General features: G+C 52.9%; 1 protein-coding gene across 1 annotated transcript in view; it reads left to right on the top strand.

Moving 5' to 3' along the window:
• Window positions 1-20,623, top strand: part of VPS13A (vacuolar protein sorting 13 homolog A) — a 2,196,319-nt gene that overhangs the window by 2,125,820 nt on the left and 49,876 nt on the right. Inside the window, exon 70 of the mRNA XM_078675860.1 lies at window positions 14,093-14,216. Coding sequence (XP_078531986.1) covers window positions 14,093-14,216 — 124 coding nt within the window. The remainder of the gene's footprint in view (window positions 1-14,092; window positions 14,217-20,623) is intronic.

Genomic DNA, 20,623 nt, shown 5'->3' with positions numbered 1-20,623 from the left:
AGTCAGGCTCCCCTAAAGACCCTTTGCGGCCTTCTCAATCTAGAGAATCTCCCTCTTTTTGCCTTCCCCCGCTTTGTAAGCTTATTAATCTGTCCCTGTCCTCAGGCTCTGTTCCCTGTGCCTGGAAACAGGCGCAGGTAATCCCTATTCTAAAAAAAACCTGCTCTAGACCCTAAAAAAGCGGAAAAATATCGCCCCATCTCTCTCCTCCCGTGGGCTGCTAAACTGACTGAGGCCCATGTTAACACCATCTTAGCTAACCATCTCCATTCTGCGAATATTTTAGATCCCTCGCAGAATGGCTTTAGGCCCGGTCACAGCACCGAGACCGCGCTCCTGTATATGGCTGAACATCTTCGCATGTTGGTGGATTCAGGTCATACGGCGGCACTGGTGCTCCTTGATCTAAGTGCCACCTTCGACACTGTCTCCCATGACATTCTACTCCAACGTCTGGTTGAAGCCGGGGTGGATAATATCGCTCTTGAATGGTTCAGATCTTTTTTATCTGATCGCTCCTTCAGGGTCACCCCCCCCCCTTTCGAATCCAAACCAAATGCGATTGCCCAGGGAGTTCCACAGGGATCGGCTCTCAGCCCCACTTTATTTAATCTATATGTCCAACCGCTAGCTGCTGTCGCCATGCATGGGAACCTTTCCATCGTATCCTACGCAGACGACACTCAGCTGGCGGTTGCTATTAGTGGGGCTTCCGATCTTGAGGCAGTCAAGTTCCGTGAGGGACTTATATCCGTGGCCCACTGGATGAATGACAATTTCCTGCAATTAAACGCCAAGAAAACCGAGGTGCTTATTGTGGGGAAACAATCACATCTGTGGGGCGATAACTGGTGGCCGCATGAGCTCGGTCCTACTCCTACCCCCGTCACTGAAGTTAAAAACCTTGGGGTATGGTTTGACTCCCAACTGAGTTTTTCCGTCCATACTAAAAAGATTGCTGCAGCATGTTTTGGGATTTTGCGTCAGCTTCGGTCCACCTTCAAATACTTTGACGCTCCCACTCGACAACTCATTGTGCAAGCCATGATCTTGTCTAAACTAGATTATGCTAGCTCTCTTTTTCTTGGAGCCAATCAGGCTGAACTCTCCCGTCTTCAACGCGTCCAGAACGCTGCCGCCAGGGCTCTGGTCGGCTTACCCAAATTTTGTTCAGCTAGGAAAACCATTTATAATCTCCATTGGCTTCCGGTGGCACAGAGAATAATGTTTAAATCATTGACTCTGACATTTAAAATTCTCAAATTGTCATCCCCTCAGATTCTGGAGCATCTTATCTCCCCCTACGTTCCAGCTCGCTCTCTGAGGTCCTCTGCTCTCCACCTTACCATAGTGCCTCGCTTTAAGAGATCCAGGATTGGCGGACGCTCTTTCCGAGTTCTTGCCGCCAAACTATGGAATTCCCTGCCTATCCATATTCGTGCCATCGACGGGCTCCTTGCTTTTAGGAAGGCTGTCAAAACCTTTCTCTTCCCCTTAGCTCCTTAGTTCTGCTGTGTTGTGTTTTGTCTCTCACCTTTGTCCGGTTTTTTGTTCTGTACTAGCGCCAGGACGCCCCTTTGCTGGGGCATCTGTGCGCTCAATAAATCCAGATAACATAACATAACATAACTTCAAAGCAACGCTGTTACGTCCTTTTTAAATAAGTAAGACGTAAGCAAAGTGGGATAACAATTTCCAGGAGCGTGCCCATCAGCAAAATTGCCAACCCTTGAATCTTTGGTTTTGGGACAGTGTGTTTATGTTCCTCCAGGCACCTCGTGTGACCAAATAAAAGCGTATTACATTGTATGTACTAAACTTGGATGTGTGTGGATAGATACATATTGCAAAGGAATAAGATTTAGGAAAATGCAAACTGTTAACAGGTTAACTGACTGATTTTCACCCAGCTTTGAAAAATACCTCTTATCTTAACAGGGCAAAACATTTTTGTGATACTATTCAAAAATAGACTGCGTTTAAGTAAGTTTTGTCTCTAATGCTACACTTTCAAATATGCGTCTAGCCTGATGAAGGATAAATATCCTCTCCAAACGTTTCACTAAATTATCTAAAATTGGTCTCTCCCTTGAATGCGCAGAGAACCCCCTTAATGTTTATTGCACACAAGGTAGTTTAGTGTCCACCATTATCTGCAGTACAGTGGGGGCATAGTTTGGCAACCCAGAGATAGTGTATATTATGTTATGGAATGTGTAGGAGAGTAGGATCTGCTTACTATGGTTACCCCCACTTTTTGCTGTTTTTCGACTTTAGTCTGGCTGGGGCCCTGCTATTCAGGACCCCAGCCTTGCTGCTTTCTCTCTATATTGATTGCTACCAGTGGCTGAAGCATGTATTATGCCACCCAGGGGAAGCCTTCCAAAATGCCACCACAGGTCTGCTACTGCAGCCTGGGTAAGGTGGTGCTTGCACCCCTTACTAAGATATAGGTTACCCATATCTACCTTTAATGACAGACAGATATAAACCTATAAGTCACTCCTAGGGCAGGCCTTAACAATCCTGAAGGCAGAGTGCTTGGTTTTGTGTGAGAGGGTGTCCATGCATGAGCAGGACCCCACTGCAGCTTTCGGAATCTATTCTCTGAGGCTGTTCTGTGATACAGCCATACCATATACTCTTGAGTACATTATGATCTCGTTGTAAATTCTAACTTTGGAATGGCTATATCAAAACATTTCCTGTTTGGGGTCAAACACTTTGGAATCCCAACCCTCCGCCAGTCCTGGCGGAAGGGGTAGAATTCCACCCTTCTAGAGGGAGAAGACATGTACACACTCACCTGACCGGTAATAGTTTAAAAGAGCCCCAGCATCACAAAATGGATAATGCAGCCACAGACACGAGTCTGACCTCCTGCTGCTGGACAAAACTCCGGCAGGGGAGGCCTGGACAAAGGTTTCCTGTCACAGGGAGATGTAACCACGTCCCCAGACAGGCTTTAGTTTATTGGGGCTGGGTGGGTGCATTCAGTGAATGCTTTTCCGACAGTGCTGGGGGCACACTTGGTGTCCCTGTGCATTCCCCAGTTCTAACCGATTGCAGGGTCACTCAGCCCCTGCTATGGCGCAATCCTGGACAAAGGGGAAGGGGTGTACCCACCCCCACCCTGGGTTCTCCCATAGGTGGGACTCTAGAGTAAGTCCAACCCCTAAACTTAGTATAAGTATAGGAACTCAGTCCTTAGAACTTTAGATTATACCTGGACGAAACTCTGCAACATATATCCTTGAACTTCGACATTCTATTTCGACTAGAAGACGGAAGAATCTTCCTTGAGGTCAAGGAGTGACTCCCCTGTTCAAACAGGCACCAAATAAGCATCTTGCCGGTCTGCATTTCCAAGGCTCCCGCCGGATCCCGAAGGGATTGCGACACAGGACATGGGCTTCCAGACATCTCCAAGGCCGACCCGAGATCCCAGCAAAGCTGAGACCCGCAGCCATCACAAGAGACGTGGAACCAGAACTCCTGGACACCGTGCACATTTGCTAGTGCACCTACTTCTCAAGCTTTCCCGAAGATGTGTATTGGGCTACTCGTAGTCCAAGCCCTGAGCACCATCTGCACCGAAGCTTGTGGGCCTACACTCCACAAGTGTTCCATGGGCCCGCTTCTAGCATTTCTTCTCAAGGCCCCTTCACGATCCCTGGTCTATTGACTGGTGGGTCCCGACGATGGTAACTCTTTTGTTTCTTGGGCTTCCCTGGTTGCTCCAGACGTGCCCTGACTCCCCTCCAAAGGGTGAGTCCCTCAGACCTTGCTGGTCTGCTCCAAAATCAATCTTTGCATTCTGCTTGGATTGCTGTTGCCAAGGCTTGTTGGGTCTAATTGGGATGCCGACATCGCAGCACCCGACATCCGACGTGGGACAGCTCGAATCCAGCTCCTGGTTGTCGTCGACGCCTCCTGGTCCTCGTGGCTGAAGAGTTAAAATTCACCTTTTGCACCTGAAATCATCCGACATCGGTGGGCATCTGCTCATCGCCTTCTGTCCCCTCTGTTTTCAGGTACTTCAGATCTCTGACCCACCCTTGGATCCATCCGGGCACTTTCCACTTAGAAGCCTGCAGCCCTTTTCCGCATCTCGCCATAGAAAACGACGACGAAACCCGACACGAAAAGACACCTATGCACCCGGCTTCCGTGGGTGAGGTAACACGAGTACTTCGGTGCTCCCGTGGGTCTTGACTCTCGAACTGTCTAGTTCTAAATGGGTTTGCTCCAAGTCCACTCCTAAGTGTCCCTATCTTTAAAATTCTGATCGTAACTTTCACCATTGAAGTCAGTGGTGATTCGCGGCTGTGTTTAGACACTGCACGCGTCCCCTGTGGGTCTCCTGCGTCACTACCTTGGGTGGTTCCTGGTTGCCCCAGCGGTTCTACATGCCCTAGGCCTTGTTTCTATGTGGTTGTTATACCACTTTCTTAGTATATGGTTTGTGACGCCCCTAGGGCTAATCATATACTGTGCTAATTTACTGTGTGCTAAATACGTTTACTGTATGTACTTTTGCCTCTAGCCTCATCAAGAGACTAGAGGGATGTATCTGAAAGAGACACGTTAGTATTAGATTCCTTACCTTAGAATATCCCCAGGCGTCAGACTGGATCCGGAAATTTTTGCGTAGCAGTACCCTTGCGCGTCGGTAGGCGTCGTCTGCGGCTCCGCGTCCGTCGTCGGCGTCGTGGGCGCCGTGATGACGTCCTCGGAGTACTTAGACGCCGCCTCCGCGTGCTGACGCCAGTTCTTCTTTTTTCCACGCCAGCAAGCGCAGATCTGAAAAAAGCAGTAACCCTAGTCATTTTTTGACTAACTTTTTTGATAATTTTTTATTGCTTTTCGAAGTCTCTCGACTCCGAACGGTGCCGTAGGGATGCCCGGCTTCAAGCACTGTGACGATTGCGACCGTCTGATGTCGGTCACGGATCCTCACCGCGTGTGTTTGTCTTGTTTGGGTGTCGACCACGACGACAAGGCCTGCTCCGACTGCCGGGCCCTCTCGTCGAAAGCCAGGCGGGAGCGGTCCCGTAGGCGCCTCGAACTCCGGCAGTCGGCCCCGCGCCGTGCGAGGTCCCGATCCCATGGGAGGTCGAGGGACAGGGCGTGGGCTCGGAGCCACCACAGCTCCGAGAGTAGGCCGCACTCCTCCGGGTCGAAGTCGTCGTCAGGTAAGAGGCACAAGAAGTCCAAGCGGCGTCATCGCTCCTCGGACTCCCCCCGACGCTCGCGCGATGCGGCCGGGGGTTCGGGTGACACCGCCCACGCGGCTCCGTCGGAGTCGCGGGCGCCGCGTGCAGCTCCACACCCTCTGGTCCCTGGGCTAAACACGACGCCGGAGGACATCGAGCGCTTCCTCATGGCCATGAGGAAACTCTCTCCTCCGACGGGCTCCGCAGCGCCTTCGGGCCCAGCGGACCCGTCTGGGGGCCCTAGCGGGTCGGCCTTCGGGCCCCGCGCCGCAGGCCCCCGTTCTCCCGACGCCACCGGCGCCTCTGGGCCCTGCGCCGAGGGGTCCAGTTGTTCCGACGCCGCCGGCGCCTTCGGGTCAGGCGCCACAGGACGCCGCTGGTCCTCCTTCGGGATCGTCGCCGGTGGATCTGACGACCTCCCCGGCGTCGGACCCTCAGGTGTCACCTCCGGCGCCGTCCTCGGGCGGCCCCGGTCCTACCTTCGTTCCTATTCAGCCGTCGGAACGGCCCCGTTGGGCGCCGCTCCAGAAGTCGTTTGGTGAATTTCACTTTTATGAACAGGCCCCATTCGTTGAAAACCCTGAATTTCAGGAGATGGGTGATGAAGAGGACTGGGAGGGGTCGGAGGACCCTCTGACCAGGGAGTGTCAGTCTCAGGAGGACTGGACAGAAGACCTTGGGGAGGCCAGTGGCCTGGACACCTCTCCAGACACTGGGTTTGTCACCCCTCCTACCGTGGCTTCGGAGGAGGGGGCTACATATAGTGCGGTGCTGATGAGGGCTGCCAACGCCTTGGGCCTTGAGCTCCCTGTCGCGGCCGTGAGGACTAACCTCCTCACTGAGGTCCTTAAACCGCAGTCAAGCTCGGCCGAGCCTCTGCTGCCCTTTAATGAGGCCTTGACCGACGTTCTTCTGGGCACTTGGTCCAAGCCCGCTACGGGTTCGCCCGTAGATAGGAACGTGGCCAGACGCCACCGCCCGGCCCCGGGTGACCCATGTTTCCTGTCCTCCCACCCTACCCCCGAGAGCCTGGTCATCCAGGCCTCCAATTCCCAGACCGCATTCCCGTCTGCCCCGCCGGACCGGGAATCCAAGAGGTATGACCAGTATGGGAAGAACATCTTCTCATCCCTTAGTCTAGGACTGCGGTCTTCCAACACCGCCTGCCTCTTGGGACGTTACACCCACTCTGTGTGGGATAAGGTCGCGGAAGTGCTGCCACAGTGTCCGTTGGAGGTACGGGCCAAACTCGGCCAAGCCCTTGTGGAGGGCCTGGATGCAGCCAAGTATTCCATCCGGTGTGGGCTGGATACCATTGACTCGCTGGGTAGAGCGATGGCAACGACGGTGGCGGTCAGACGCCACGCCTGGCTGAGGTCCGCCAACTTCTCGGCAGATGTTCAGAGCACGCTCATGGACATGCCGTTCGATGGCCGTCGCCTCTTTGGCGACAAGGCAGACCATGCGCTTGAGCGCTTTAAGGACTCCAGGGCTACGGCCAAGTCCTTGGGCCTCTCGGGCCAGCGCCAGCAATCGGCTGCCTTTCACCCCTTTCGTGGCCTCGGAAGGGGTGCGCCCACACGCGCCGCCAGCCACGCTCCGCAGGGCAATACCCAACGTGGTGGCGGCCGTGGGAACCGCCGTCCGGGCGGTCGGGGGCAGCGGCGAGGTCAGTCCACACCTTCCCCCGCAGCATCCGCCTCAAAACCCTCCTAGTCCGTGCTTTCAGGCCCATGTGACGCCAGTGGGGGGCAGGGTTCGCCATCACCACCTCCACTGGCGCACTGTCACATCGGACAGGTGGGTGCTGCAAATCGTCCGAAGGGGCTACTCCCTCCCCTTCGAGGCGACTCCTCCAGCCATGCCACCGCAGAACCACCGTGTATCGGGGGATCATTTGCGACTTCTGCAGGAGGAAGTTACGGCCCTCTTGGCCAAGGGGGCCATCGAGCGCGTTCCTGGGCCAGAAGTAGGGTGTGATTGCTACTCCCACTACTTTCTGGTACCCAAGAAGGGCAAAGGGGGCCTACGCCCTATCTTGGACCTAAGGAACGTCAACGGCTTCCTCCGGAAGGAGAAGTTCAAGATGCTGGCTCAGGTCCTGGCTGCCCTGGACCCAGGAGACTGGATGGTAGCGTTGGACTTGAAGGACGCTTACTTTCATATCCCCGTCCTGCCTGCCCACCGGCGCTACCTGCGGTTCATGGTTGGCCACGAGCACTTTCAATTTACCGTGCTCCCCTTTGGCCTTACCAGCGCCCCACGGGTGTTCACAAAGGTGATGGCGGTGGTCGCAGCTCATCTGCGCAGGTTAGGGGTTTCAGTCTTCCCCTACCTCGACGACTGGTTGTTGAAGGCGGGCTCGCCCCAGACAGTCGTCAGCCACCTCCAGACGACGGCAGACCTCCTGCACCAGCTGGGGTTCTCCATCAATGTGCCGAAGTCACACCTGTGCCCCTCTCAGAAGCTCCTCTCATCGGAGCGGTTCTGGACTCGGTGCGGTTTCGGGTTTATCCGCCCGAACAGCGGGTCCGGGATATTTAGGCTCTGATTCCCATCTTTCAACCGTTATCCCGGGTTTCGGTCAGGTTGACGCTGCGGCTTCTGGGGCTGATGGCCTCCTGCATCCTACTGGTGCAGCACGCCAGGTGGCGGATGCGGGCTCTGCAGTGGGGCCTGAAGTTTCAGTGGGCCCAGCATCAGGGCAACCGTCCGACCACGTCCTGATCTCGGAGGGCACTGCGAGACAGCTGCAGTGGTGGCTTACGGACCGCGATTGGGTCAGCGGCAGATCCCTCTCCCTTTCCCAACCGGAGCACGTAGTTGTGACGGACGCGTCCCTCCAGGGCTGGGGAGGCCACATGGGAGAGGCGGAGATCAGAGGCCTCTGGTCTCCGGCGGAGACCCGGCTCCACATCAACCTGTTGGAGCTCAGGGCGATTCGTCTAGCACTGAAGGCATTCCTCCCCTCTGTCCGGGGGAGTGTAGTGCAGGTGTTCACGGACAACACCACCGCCATGTGGTACTGCAACAAACAAGGCGGGGTGGGGTCGTGGATCCTTTGTCAAGAGGCTCCTCGCCTTTGGCAATGGCTGGAACGCCAGGGCGTGACCCTGGTGGCTCAACACCTGGCAGGTTCTCTGAACGCCAGGGTGGACGAGCTCAGCCGTCGGTGCATGATGGATCACGAATGGCGTCTGCACTCGGACGTGGCGCAAGGCCTCTTTCAGCGATGGGGAGAGCCTTGGTTAGATCTATTCGCCACAGAAGAGAACGCGCAATGTCATCAGTTCTGCGCGTTGGAATTTCCAAGGCGGCACTCGCTCGGAGACGCTTTTCGTCGCGAGTGGAGTTGCGGTCTATTGTGCGCCTTTCCGCCAATACCAATTCTGCCCAGAGTGCTGAAGAAGATCAAGCGCGACCGGGCCCAAGTCATCCTTGTGGCTCCGGACTGGGCAAGAAGGTACTGGTATCCAGAGCTACTCAGTATGTCAGTCGATCCCCCGGTTCGTCTGCCTCTTCAGGAGGACCTTCTGTCGCAGCAGCAGGGGACGGTCCTCCACCCGAACCTGTCCAGTCTCCACCTCCATGCTTGGAGATTGAGCGGCGACAGTTGAGGCCATTTGACTTGCCTCCTGAAGTTTGTAACATCATTCTGGCAGCCAGGCGTCCCTCCACAAAGTCGGTATACGCCTGCAGGTGGAACAGATTTGTGGCATGGTGCACAGCAAAGGCTGGGATCCCCTCAATGCCCCTCTTTCTGAGGTCCTTCTCTTCCTTCTTTCTCTTGCCCAGCAGGGCTCTGCTCTGGGCACTATCAAGGGCTACTTTTCTGCTCTTTCAGCCTTTCTCAGGCTGCCTGATCAACCTTCTTTGTTCAAGTCCCCTATTGTTAACAGATTTCTTAAGGGCATCACACACACGTTTCCTCCTGTTCCGTTTGTGATGCCTCAGTGGGACTTGAACCTGGTTCTTACATTTCTGATGTGCGCTCCCTTTGAGCCACTTCACAACTGTCCTCTTCGCCTTCTGACTTTGAAGACTGCTTTCCTGGTTGCCATCACCTCTGCCAGGAGAGTGAGTGAGCTCCAGGCCCTTTCCTGTACTCCACCTTTCCTTTCTGTCCATCCGGACAAAGTGGTGCTGCGTACCAAACCTTCTTTCCTGCCCAAGGTTGTCACGGCCTTCCACATCCGGCAGTCTATCACCTTGCCAACCTTCTTCCCGCCACCGCATCCCTCTAAAGAGGAAGAGCGGCTCCACCGTCTGGACCCAAAACGTGCGCTCTCTTTTTACTTGGATCGCACACGCCAGTTCCGGGTGGATGACCAACTCTTTGTTGGTTACGTGGGCGCGAAGAAGGGGAAAGCGGTGCACAAGAGGACCATCTCTCGGTGGATCATCCTGTGTATCCAGGCATGCTACTCCTTGGCTAGGGAGGAGCCTCCTGCTGGATTGCGGGCTCATTCTACCCGAGCCACGGCGACTACCACTGCCCTGGGCAGGGGAGTGCCCTTACAAGACATCTGTCAGGCAGCTACGTGGGCATCGCTGCACACGTTTGCAAGACACTACTGCCTGGACAGCCAAGTCCGGAGGGATGGCTTCTTTGGCCGTTCCGTCCTCCGGGACTTTCTGGTGTGATTATTGGCTTGCAGACTGTAGGAGAGTAGGGTCTGCAATCCTATGTTCACCCAGATTTTTGCTTTTTGCTTCACTGGTTTACGACTTTTCCTGGCTGTGGGCCTGCTAATCAGACCCACAGCCTAGCTGTTCTCTCTATTCCAAATTGTACCCAGGTACTAAATTGGCACTGGGCCCTCTCCAAGTCCCTGTACCCAGGGCAGAGGTGCACCCAGAAGTCTCCCAGGGGCTGCAGCATGTATTATGCCACCCCTGGGCTGACTGACTAAACACACAACTGGCTGCTTGACAGCTGGGGGCAAGGTGGTGTAATCACCCCTTGCTTTAGATATAGTATACCTATATCTAAACCCTAGAATGGGCACACAGATCTCCTATCAGTCACTCCTATGGCAGGCCTTAACAATCCTGAAGGCAGAGTGCTTGGAATCGTGTGAGATGGTGCTCTGGCATGAGCTGAGCCTGTCTGCGGCTTTCGGGATCTATCCCGTAGCCGTTTCCATGATAGCGTCAGACCATATACTCTTAAGTGCCTTATAATCCTCGCGGTTATGGTAACTTTGGTCTGACATTATCTAAACATGTCGTGTAAGGTGTCATACGCTTTGGAATACTACCCCCTCGCCAGTTCTGCCGACGGGGGTAGCATTCCACCCCTCTAGAGGGAGAAGACATGTTGGTAGCCTGTAACCCCGGTTAAAGTTGAACATAGCCTCAGCTCCACAAAATGGATGCTGCCACCGAGACACAAGTCTGCCCTCCTGCTGCTGGGAGTCCTCCCAGCGCGGGAGGCTTGGACAAAGGGTTTCCTGTAAGGGGCGGTGCTAGCACCATCCCAGACAGGGTTATGTGTATCCCAGGTAGGCAGGGCTATAGAGGAAGGTGACTGCAAGTGGCACCCCGGTGCTCACTATGCATAGGCCGGTTTGAACCAGTTCCAGGGGCACACCAGCCCCTGAGCTGGGGAAAGTCCGGCAGGGGAGAGGGGTGTAACCACCCCCCTTCCTGGTCCCACCCATGGGCAGGACCTAGTCGCGTGCCAGCCCACTTTTTGAGAATAAAGGTAGGAGCAGGCCCCCTTCCAAATTAGATAATTCTGAATCTTGACTACTTTCCACGAAAGGACTCTTGAACTACTTCTGAAGACTCTCCCTTGTGGCTAAGGAGTAGCCACCCTGCACCCGCATGCACCATCCAAGCATCGCGGTTTGCTGTAAGTCTCTCCTCAGGATCAAGACTGCCCAGCTCGACGAGAACCGGCTTCCCTGGCACCTCTGACCTTTACCTGCATCATCAGCCCAGCTGAGATTCGTGGGTGTGACGAGACCTCGAGGGACCGGCCATCTTCAAGACTGCACGACGCTTGCCCAGCACGACCACAGAGGGATCCTCGAGTGAGTGCTTTGGGGTTTGAGAAGCCCCAACCCTGAGCAGCTCCAGCACCGAAGTCCAGCCCTCCAGCATCCACGAGATCTGCATGGGGCCCTTCTGCTCTTTGCTGCTCACCGCGTTGTCCAGGTCACTTGCCCGTTGGCTAGTGGCCCTTCTGACGACGAACCACGACGACAACACCGCTGGTCTGGTTGCTCCAGACTGGCCCTTTCTCCCCTCCAACAGAGGAGCACCCCGGACCCTCCTGGTCCACTCCAGACGCCATTTTGAGTCCACCGCGTGGGCTTGCATTTGCCAAGAGTTGTTGCCCCAATCCTGGGTCCAGCGAGGTCGACAGCAGACACCTTCGTGGGACAGCTTGCACCTCCATCCTGGTCGCCGACAACGCCTCCTGGTCCGAGAGACTGCAGAGCCCAGCGTCGCCCACTCACCTGGTCGAGGTGACTTCGCCCGGTGCCATCCTGGTGCCCACCTAATCACTGGCTAGTGATTCAGGACTTGGTCCCCTCTGCTTACAGGTATCCATCTTCATCGATCCAGGCTTGGATCACATCGAACTTCATCACTGGTCACCTGCCAGCAACTTCTTCTTTCAGGCTCCATAGACTGTAACGAGGATTCCCGACGTCTTTTCAGACCTATGCAGCCGCAGCCCCTGGGCTAGGTAACCTGAGCATTTCGGTGCTCCAGCATAGCTTAACTATCTAAGTGTCCAGATCCTTTTTCGTTTTCAGCCTATCTAGTCGGATTCGTCCGATAACTGTAACTTTGCATTTACTAGCCTCCATAGACTTTGTTCCGCATCCCGCGTGAGAGTGCACACTCTGCACCCGATCTCCCTAGGCCTCCTGCTTGTAATCTAAAGGTTCAGTAGTCTAGTCCTAGCGATCCCAAAGCCTCTGAAAATAGTTACTTACCTGCTAGTAATTCGCATTCCACTTTTGTAGTATATGGTTTTTCGTGCCCCTCGGGCATTTGTGTAAATTGTGCAACTTAAAGTGTTTTCTTAAGAGTTTTGTATTGTGCTTAGCTCCCTGACTCATAAAGAGTTCAGGGTAGTCTTGTTATAAATAAATATACTTTATTTTCATAACAACTTGTGTGGTGTCCTTTCACTTGGTGTTCAAGGGGTAAATGTGATGGTAAAACAGCTGGCTTAACACGCCCTCTAGAGTTTAGCCTAAAGACTGCTCTTGTCCATGCTACTAGGATAGCTGGTCTATCAGGTTGACTTACAACCAATCATCAATAAGGGTCGTTTGGACTGATACATAGTGATCACTAGAATAGTGAGCACTGCATATCAGGCCAACTTCTCACACAGACCCACCACCGGGGTTGGTATTGCTGGGGTATCTATTCTAAGGTAAGGAATCTAATACTAACGTGTCTCTTTCAGATGCACAAGTTACTACTTGTGTAACGATATATCTGTAAGAGACATTAGTTAGTATTAGATTCCTTACCGACCCACCCATCCTCCCCGTTCTGCGAACCAATATCTAGGGTTAGGGTTGTCCCCTTTCAGGGCCCTAGTTTCAATGGCACCAGTGTTGGTTTTTAACATGGCTATGCGTTTCTGGCGCGGAAAAGCTGTGTCTAAGAACTGACGTCAGCACGCGGAGGCGGCGTATAAGTACTCCGACGACGTCATCACGGCGCCGACGACGGACGCGGAGCCGCAGACAACGCCTACCGACGCGCAAGGGTACTGCTACGCAAAAAATTCCGGATCCAGTCTGACGCCTGGGGATATTCTAAGGTAGGGAATCTAATACTAACTAATGTCTCTTACAGATATATCGTTACACAAGTAGTAACTTGTGCGTTTAGATTAAATACATATATTTTATATATATATATATACCTGGTGTGGTTCTCCTTTCATTTGGTAATTCACAAGATTATAGGCTGGTAAAACAAGCTGCTTTACATTCCTTCAAGACTTAGCCAGAAGGCTTCTCTCCACAGCTACCACTAGGATAGCTTTCTATATAGGTTGTCTTTAAACCTACCATCAATAAGGGTCGTTTGGACTGATGCAAGGTGCCCACTAGAATAGTGGACAGCATATGCCAGGCCAACTTCAAACATGTAGTGCAGTACATATTTTAAACAGTGCCTCAATCTGTGAAAAAGTCATAGCTGGCACCATTATGAGTTTCAGAGTGAGATCCATCAGTTCAATAGGGAGAGAGAGAGAGAGAGAGAGAGAGAGATGGGCAGATGGTAATGACAAAAAGGAGATGGGCGAACTAAATGGTTTTACACTACTGACAATATTAGCCTTTCTCTTCTATTCATAATTGGCTCCTTCCTAACAACTAGTTAGGATGAAGTCAAGAGATTGTAATGCAAAAAATGTCAGCACGCATACCTTGCTTCTGGTATGCAATGGAGGTTTTTAATCTTTCATAATAGATTAAATGCACAAGCCTTTTTAAATGTTATACTATGCTCACCTTGAGGTTTAAGGCCTGGTGCCTGGTTGAGCTGTCGTAGGCCATTGCACCCTCACCAGTTGTAAATTGCTGTTTTCTCCAGACTTGCTTGTTTATAGATCACATCCTCGTCAAGTAATTTATACCCAGGGCAGAATCAACTTGTAACTCCCTATTATCTCATACTTTGCCTGCCACTTCCAGGCAAATGCACAGGCTAATCGTCTTCCTGTTCTTTCTTCACTGCAGCATTTCATCTCAGAGGGGATGGGAATGCTGTAGTTGGTTCTCTTTTGCTTTGTCTGCCCTAAGCCTGTCATGTTCAAATGCACAACTGCACTAGATGCTTTCTGATACACTGTTCTGTTTTGTCTCCCTTGTTTTTCATTATTATACCAGTGGTGTTTTGTTCGTGACAAGAGGAACGTTTGGACAGCTCACCTGTGAGTGGCAATACACCTTTGATGAGTTTACCAAAGAACCCTTCATTGTTAGCGGAAGAAGACTACGGATTGAAGCCAAGGTAAGGCTGATGCTATGATCATGGCTCGATGGTATTAGAGTGATAACCAATAACCAGAAAACTCATCAATCTGATAGAAGCTACTAGCCACAGATTCCTTAACGTAGAATTATCCCCAGACGTGAGACTGGATCCGGAAACTTTTTTGGCCAGCATCTTTACGCGCCAGGGGGACGGCATCACGCGGCTCCGCCCAGGCTTCGCCCGCATAAATTTTTTTTAAAAGAACTTTATTCGTGAGTGTACATTTACATCATAACATACATTTACTATAAGCATGACATACATCACGGTTTTCTTTTTCCTCCCAACCTGTACTTATATTTCAACAGCTGTAACCTTGGTGTGTATAGCTCGGCGTTGCTTCCCAGCCCAGTAACATTAATGAGCTTCATAAAATGACCCATCCCACCCCGTCCTCCCCAACTAACCCACCCCCTCCCGTCCAACTTCGGTGCTTAAAGCCTCCTGTCCTGTCGGTCTGTGCTCCCCAGCACAGTTCTCTCTCTGCCAGGATTTGCATGAAAACGTTCTCCATCCAACCCCCGCACATCTCAACATTTCCCACATTCTAATATAAGTCCCCAGGCCTCGATGCGTTCAAGTGTCCTGGGACTGGGGTTGGTCGACACCCTCTAGTGCAATGAGCATAGTCTCCCAGTCCAGTGCCAGCGGGATTTTCCTCCTCCCTCTTTCTTCCTCCTTTCGGAGGGTGGCGCTTTCCGCTCTACCCCATTTCACTACTTCTGTTCGCCATGTCTCCTCCCTAGGCGCTCTCAGGGATTTCCATTGCATTGTGATTTTTCTGATCGCTATGAGTAGGGCCAAGTCTACAAATCTCAGTTTAGGCTTCAATGTCTTAGGGCGAGTCCTGGCTCCAATCAGACAACACAATGCACTTTCCTTTACCTGTATCTGAGTTACCTCCCGTAGCGTCTGGCAGACCTCACTCCAATACCCTCGCAATCTCGGGCATGACCAAAGCATATGAAGGAAGTCTGCCTCGTCCGTTCCACATCTCGGGCATTGGTGGGAGGCATTGGGGAACATCTTGTGTATTCTCTTCGGGGTGAGGTATGCCCTATGGAGGATCATGGCCTGGATGTATTTAAATTTCGCGTTTCTGGAAACCCTCCTTGGGTGTTCTAGAGCCACCCTCCACGTTGTGTCCGTGAAGTCCTCCCCAGTATCCCGGGACCAGCGCTCTCGTAGGGTGTCAATGGATTTTGCGGCCTGGGCCCTAATTCCGGTATACAGCCACCGTACCAGATGCCCGCCAGTTCCCATGTAGTGCATTAAATGTACTAGTTCATGTTGCTTTGGGCGATTGCGTTGAGGCGCCCAAGTCGTCCTAATGTAGTGTGAGATCGTGGCGTGTAGTAGGGAGTGTCTGTCCGAAGTCCCAGTCACTTGCACGAAAGTGTGGTGGTCAAGCAGCAAGTCGTCACCGAAGAAGCTACCCACCTCTTCGATTCCAGTTGTTGTCCAGTTTCTAAGGGCGTGCCTAGTGAGTCTTCCCTGTGGTGTCGGGATACCGAGCAGTGGTATGTTGTCTGCATATGGCGGGGCTGCGGACGTGTAAGCCAAAGCCTTCTTCCAGCAGAGGAGGGCGACCCGGAGCAATGGGTGACACTCACGCGGGACTTTACTTTTGGGTAGCAGTAGGGCATGCAGTTCCCCTCGATCTAGGCGACTCGTCGTCCACCCTATTTCCTGGAGGGCGTCGCCCGCGTACATAACGTCAGCGAGGTCACAAAATACCCGCCCCAGCGCGCCTACAACAGTTCTTTCCTTTTCCGCGTGCAACGTGGATCCGGTTCATGCTCAGGCTTGTTTGGGCTTTTCCCTTCTTTCCCTCGTGTGTTGTGGGAACAGTGTGCAAATGACTTCGGGCTTCAAGTCTTGTGGGCGCTTGATGTTGGCGACGGACCCTCACCTCATTTGCATGTGGTGTTTGGGGGTGGACCACGGCTCTACTGACTGGGAGGCTTGCCAGCGATTGAAGTCGCGGTGGGAACTCCGATTGAAACTTCTGTCGGCTTGCATGTCCAGATCGGCTTCGCCGCCTCGCTCAGCCTCTGCGGACAGTTCTCGGAGCGTCCGGCATCGTTGTCGTCCTCATCCCTCTCCAGTGCGGCAAGAGCGTCTCTCGCCGGTGGGTAAGTGTCGCAGCTTGTCCCCGAGGGCTGGTTTCCGGCCTGTTGGGGGCGTGGGCTCTCCACGGGTGATGTGGCCCGTGTGTCATCCCCCTATCCACCGTTCCCCAGTGAGAGGGCATCGAGAGCCCAAATGGAGACATATGAGGCGGCTTTGCATGCCTCGCTGGCTTCTCCTCCTCCTCCTCCTTGCGTGGTGCGGGGCCCTCTGCGGCATCGCCGGTAGCTTCGGCCCCAGTGCCGGCTAGTCCAGATCCAGGCTCGGAGGATGTGGTGCTAATGGGGTGCGGCCCCTCGGGGTTCCCACCTTCAGACCACGGCGCCTCTGGTTCACCGCAAACTCCTACGGGTATCCCTGTGGTGTCCCAGGGACTCGTGTCGCTTCCCCGAGACCCTCTCGGTTCTTTAACAAGGTGGTCCTGTCTAAGGCCAAGGTGACGCCACTACGGCGCCGGCAGCTGCTGGCCCTGGTGGCACCACAGGGGTTGGCGGACACCTCGCGACCCGTTTTGGGTCGTGGCTGAAAGGGGACCTCTCGCTCCTCTCCGGGGCCTTCTCGTACCTCTACGCAGGCGGCTGCCTCGTCAGAGGTTGAGTCGGGCCGGCGACGCCACAGGGGTCAGTGGGCCCCTCTTGTCCCCTCGTGGATGGGGCTGGTGGGGGACTCCTTGTGAGTCCCCTGGTCCCTCTCGTCCCTCCGTGCAGGCGGATGTCTCGCCGGAGGTTGAGTCGGACCTGGCGCAGCCTTGGGGGTTGGTGACCCTCTCTCGTCACCCCATGGGGCGAGGCTGGTGGGGGACTCCTTGTCGCTCTCCAGTGGCTTCTCGTTCCTCCACGCAGGCAGCTGTCTCGTTGGAGGTTGAGTCGGCGCCGTTCCGGCGCCGCCCTTTGACCACCTCTGCTCCGTCCCAACCCCAGTCCCCGGTGTCGGGTGGAGAGGTGGTGGCCTGTCCAGTGTCTCCTGTGGTGTTGGATGACGACGACGACGACGCCTCGCTCCAGGTTGCGGATTCTACTGTACTGGACAGGCGTCAAATTGTGGATTCGTCCTTGGACGTTCCCTCTTCTCCAGAGGCTGTGCGCCTGCTGGTGTCGTGCTCACCGGAGACGGGCTGCCCCGTCGTGGCATTCTCCCTGGCGTCATCAAAAGAAGGCTCCTTGTTGTCGCCGCGGCCTTCGCCAGAGTAACCACAGGTCCCCCACTCTTCGGCTCCTGTCTCTCCCTTTCAGGCTTGGCCCTTGTCCACTCCGGTTGGCTTCGGAGACGGCTGTCTTAGCCTACTGCCATCGCCCACAGAGGAGCTGCTTTCTCCTCCACGGGGCTCTACGGAGGCAGGTGCGCTCACTTCCTCTCTGACGGGGACTTGGGGACGCCCCGCCACGGGGTATCCGGTGCCCCAACACCTTCTTCATCTACACCTTCCGGCGCTGCATGACCCAGCGTGTCTTTCCCTCCACCCATCTGCTAGTCGGCCCTTGTTGCGGGCCACCTTTCCTTCCTTGCCGTCGCTGATGGCTCCACCTTCCCGGGAGGCCCATTGGCTGGACTCTTGGGGCCGCAATATGTTTGCTTTAACCGGTGCGGCTTTGAGGGCCGTGATCATGTGCAGGCTTTGCATAGAGACAATTTTATTCTGTCTGCATTCACATCATTTGAGAATGAACACAAGCTTAAAGAAAGTGGTTGAGCTCACTACCACCTTGTGTTTGTGGGACTTGGCGGAGTCCCTTGGATCCGCAACTTCTCAAGAGGGTGCTGGCATTGATTTGTGGCACCATACGTTGGATGGTCGGGAGCTGGCGGTGTTTATTCTTCGCTCCGCTCTGGATATCTCGGAGGTGTTGGGTCGTGCCATGGCTTAGTCAGTGGCCCTTCGCCGCCATGCTTAGCTTAGGGACAGTGTGTTCCCTGAAAATGTGTGGAAACGGCTGGTGGATCTTCCTTTTGTTGGTTCCCTTTTGTTCCATGCCCCGGCGGAATCGGCCATCTGGAGGTTTTTGGAGGGGCTTAGGCCTCCCCCTCCTTCTCCCCCTCAGTGACTGGTGAGATTCGCTAGCTTTTGTGATTCTCTTCTCTTTGGGCCAAGTCGCCCTTGTGGTTCTAGTTCTGTGTGTTTTATGGCCACTCGAGTTCTCATTGTGGAGGCTGTGGTTCTGTTGGCTGCTCCTCCTCCTCTTCCTTTTCCTCTTCCTCCTCCTCCTCCTCTTCCTCCTCCTCCTCCTCCTCCACATCTTCCTCCTCTTCCTCCTCCTCCTCCTCCTCCTCCTCCTCCTCCTCCTCCTCCTCTTCCTCCTCTTCCTCTTCTTCCTTCTCCTTCTTCTTCCTCTTCTTCTTCTTCCTCCTCCTTCTTCTTCCTCTTCTCCTCCCACAGTTTTGTCTGATGACTCCGTGTTGTGGCGCGGAAAAGTTCTCCGAAGAAAACTGACTTAGGCGTGCTGGGGACGGGACTTATGTGACCTTGCTGACGTCAAGTACGTGGGTGGAGCCACGTGATGCCGTTCCCCCGTCGCACAGGGATGCTGGGCAAAAAAGTTTCCAGATCCAGGCTCACGCCTGGGGATAATTCTGTTAAGGAATCTGCGGCTAGAATCGTTTCTACCAGATACATCATTACCGAAGGTAAGTAATTCGCACATTAATCACAGTTTGAGGTTGTCTTTCCCTTACCAAATACTATCCGATGTATACGTTGCCTTCTCCAATCTGTTTATAAGTGAGAGGTTGAAATGGCGAGCCTGTGGGAAAACACATTTCATGGAGACAAAGAGAACAGGGACACAAGCACAAGAAGAAGACAAGGGCAAGAAAGGGACATTTTCTACATAATGAGTGAGGGATCAGGGAGCTTATACAGAGCCTGTCCTCACACAAGACCAAGAAGAACGAATGGGCAAGGACAGGAGCGACATTCAGTGATGAATGTGTGTGGTAAGGTGGGAGAAATAGCTTGCTAGGACTTAACGAATCAATCTTGAAACATAATGTGAGCAGTTCTAGGGTAGGTGAATGTCATTTAATAGCAAAAGAACAGATCTGGCTGTGATACAGTGTGGATTACATTCATATGGTCTCCAGTCCTGTGATCGCTGGGGAAATCTGTTTTTCTCCCTTTCATGGTCCACCATGAATTGCCTCTCAAAGTCTACGTAACAAACTTACCTGCAGCTGTGGCAGATTACCCATATAGAAACCTACATCTGCAAGAGTACAAAACAAACAGGGAAAGTGGTGTAATAGTTTTTAGATATAACAAAAAGAAATTAGGCTAGAGGAAGAGACATGAAATTAGAGGACATAAAACCCACCAATATTGGAGAGGATCATTCGCCTTAATTTGAGCTGTTCAACTAATCTTTAGTGATCATGTGCAGGTTTTGCATAGAGACAATTTTATTCTGTCTGCATTCACATCATTTGAGAATCAACACAAGCTTAAAGAAAGTGGTTGAGCTCACTACCAGCGAAGCACGATGTTGAGTACCGGGGTGAGGGAAATTCAAGTGAGAACATCAGTGTCTTTTCATTTTCTTAGATTAATAATTCCTAATGACCATGCTGTAGTATGAATACTTAGTCAGAATTCCAAAAATCTGATTGACTTGCAAGTCTATTGGGCTTCTACATATTAAAATCGTATTTTGAATGCCAAGGGAATGCAAAATTTACTAGCTGTTGCGAAGGAAAGTTGTCTGTTAAGGAAACGAGGCAAGAATGCTGCCTATCTTCGTTTTATTCTCCTACAGCAGCCAACAGAGAAAAACGGAAACGACATTTCTTAACAACATCGGGAAAAGTGTAGTCCAAAAAGTAAGCAATCACAGTGCATTATCCTGATGACATGCCTGAAACTTGTCTTTGGCCACCTCTTTCTTTGTGCAGCATCAGCCTTCCTTTAAAGTGCCATTGATTCTATTCCTGTTTTTGTTCATTAGCAGCGTCAAAAGTAAAGTGAACTAAATAATAATGATAGTCCACGGCCTTGCCTTTTAAAGTTGCCTGGGAGAGACACTTCATAAGGATTTTATGGGTCACCATGTTGAAGGCTTGCGAAAGGTCAAGTAGGACAAGGGTGCAGTGTACAAATGTCATCACGGATGGACATTAGGGCTGTAATATCCTTGAAACCAGATTGTGTCAAATCAAAAATGTCATTCAGTTCTAGAAAGGTAAAAAATTGTGCGTTTACCTCCTTTTCTAATACCCTGATGAGAAAGGCAAGTAACAAGATCGGACAGTTGTAATTGACAGAA

The sequence above is a fragment of the Lissotriton helveticus genome, chromosome 2_1 (genome assembly GCF_964261635.1).
Source record: "Lissotriton helveticus chromosome 2_1, aLisHel1.1, whole genome shotgun sequence".
In the NCBI taxonomy this organism is placed as follows: domain Eukaryota; kingdom Metazoa; phylum Chordata; class Amphibia; order Caudata; family Salamandridae; genus Lissotriton; species Lissotriton helveticus.
This window is presented reverse-complemented; position numbering and strand designations above follow the sequence as displayed.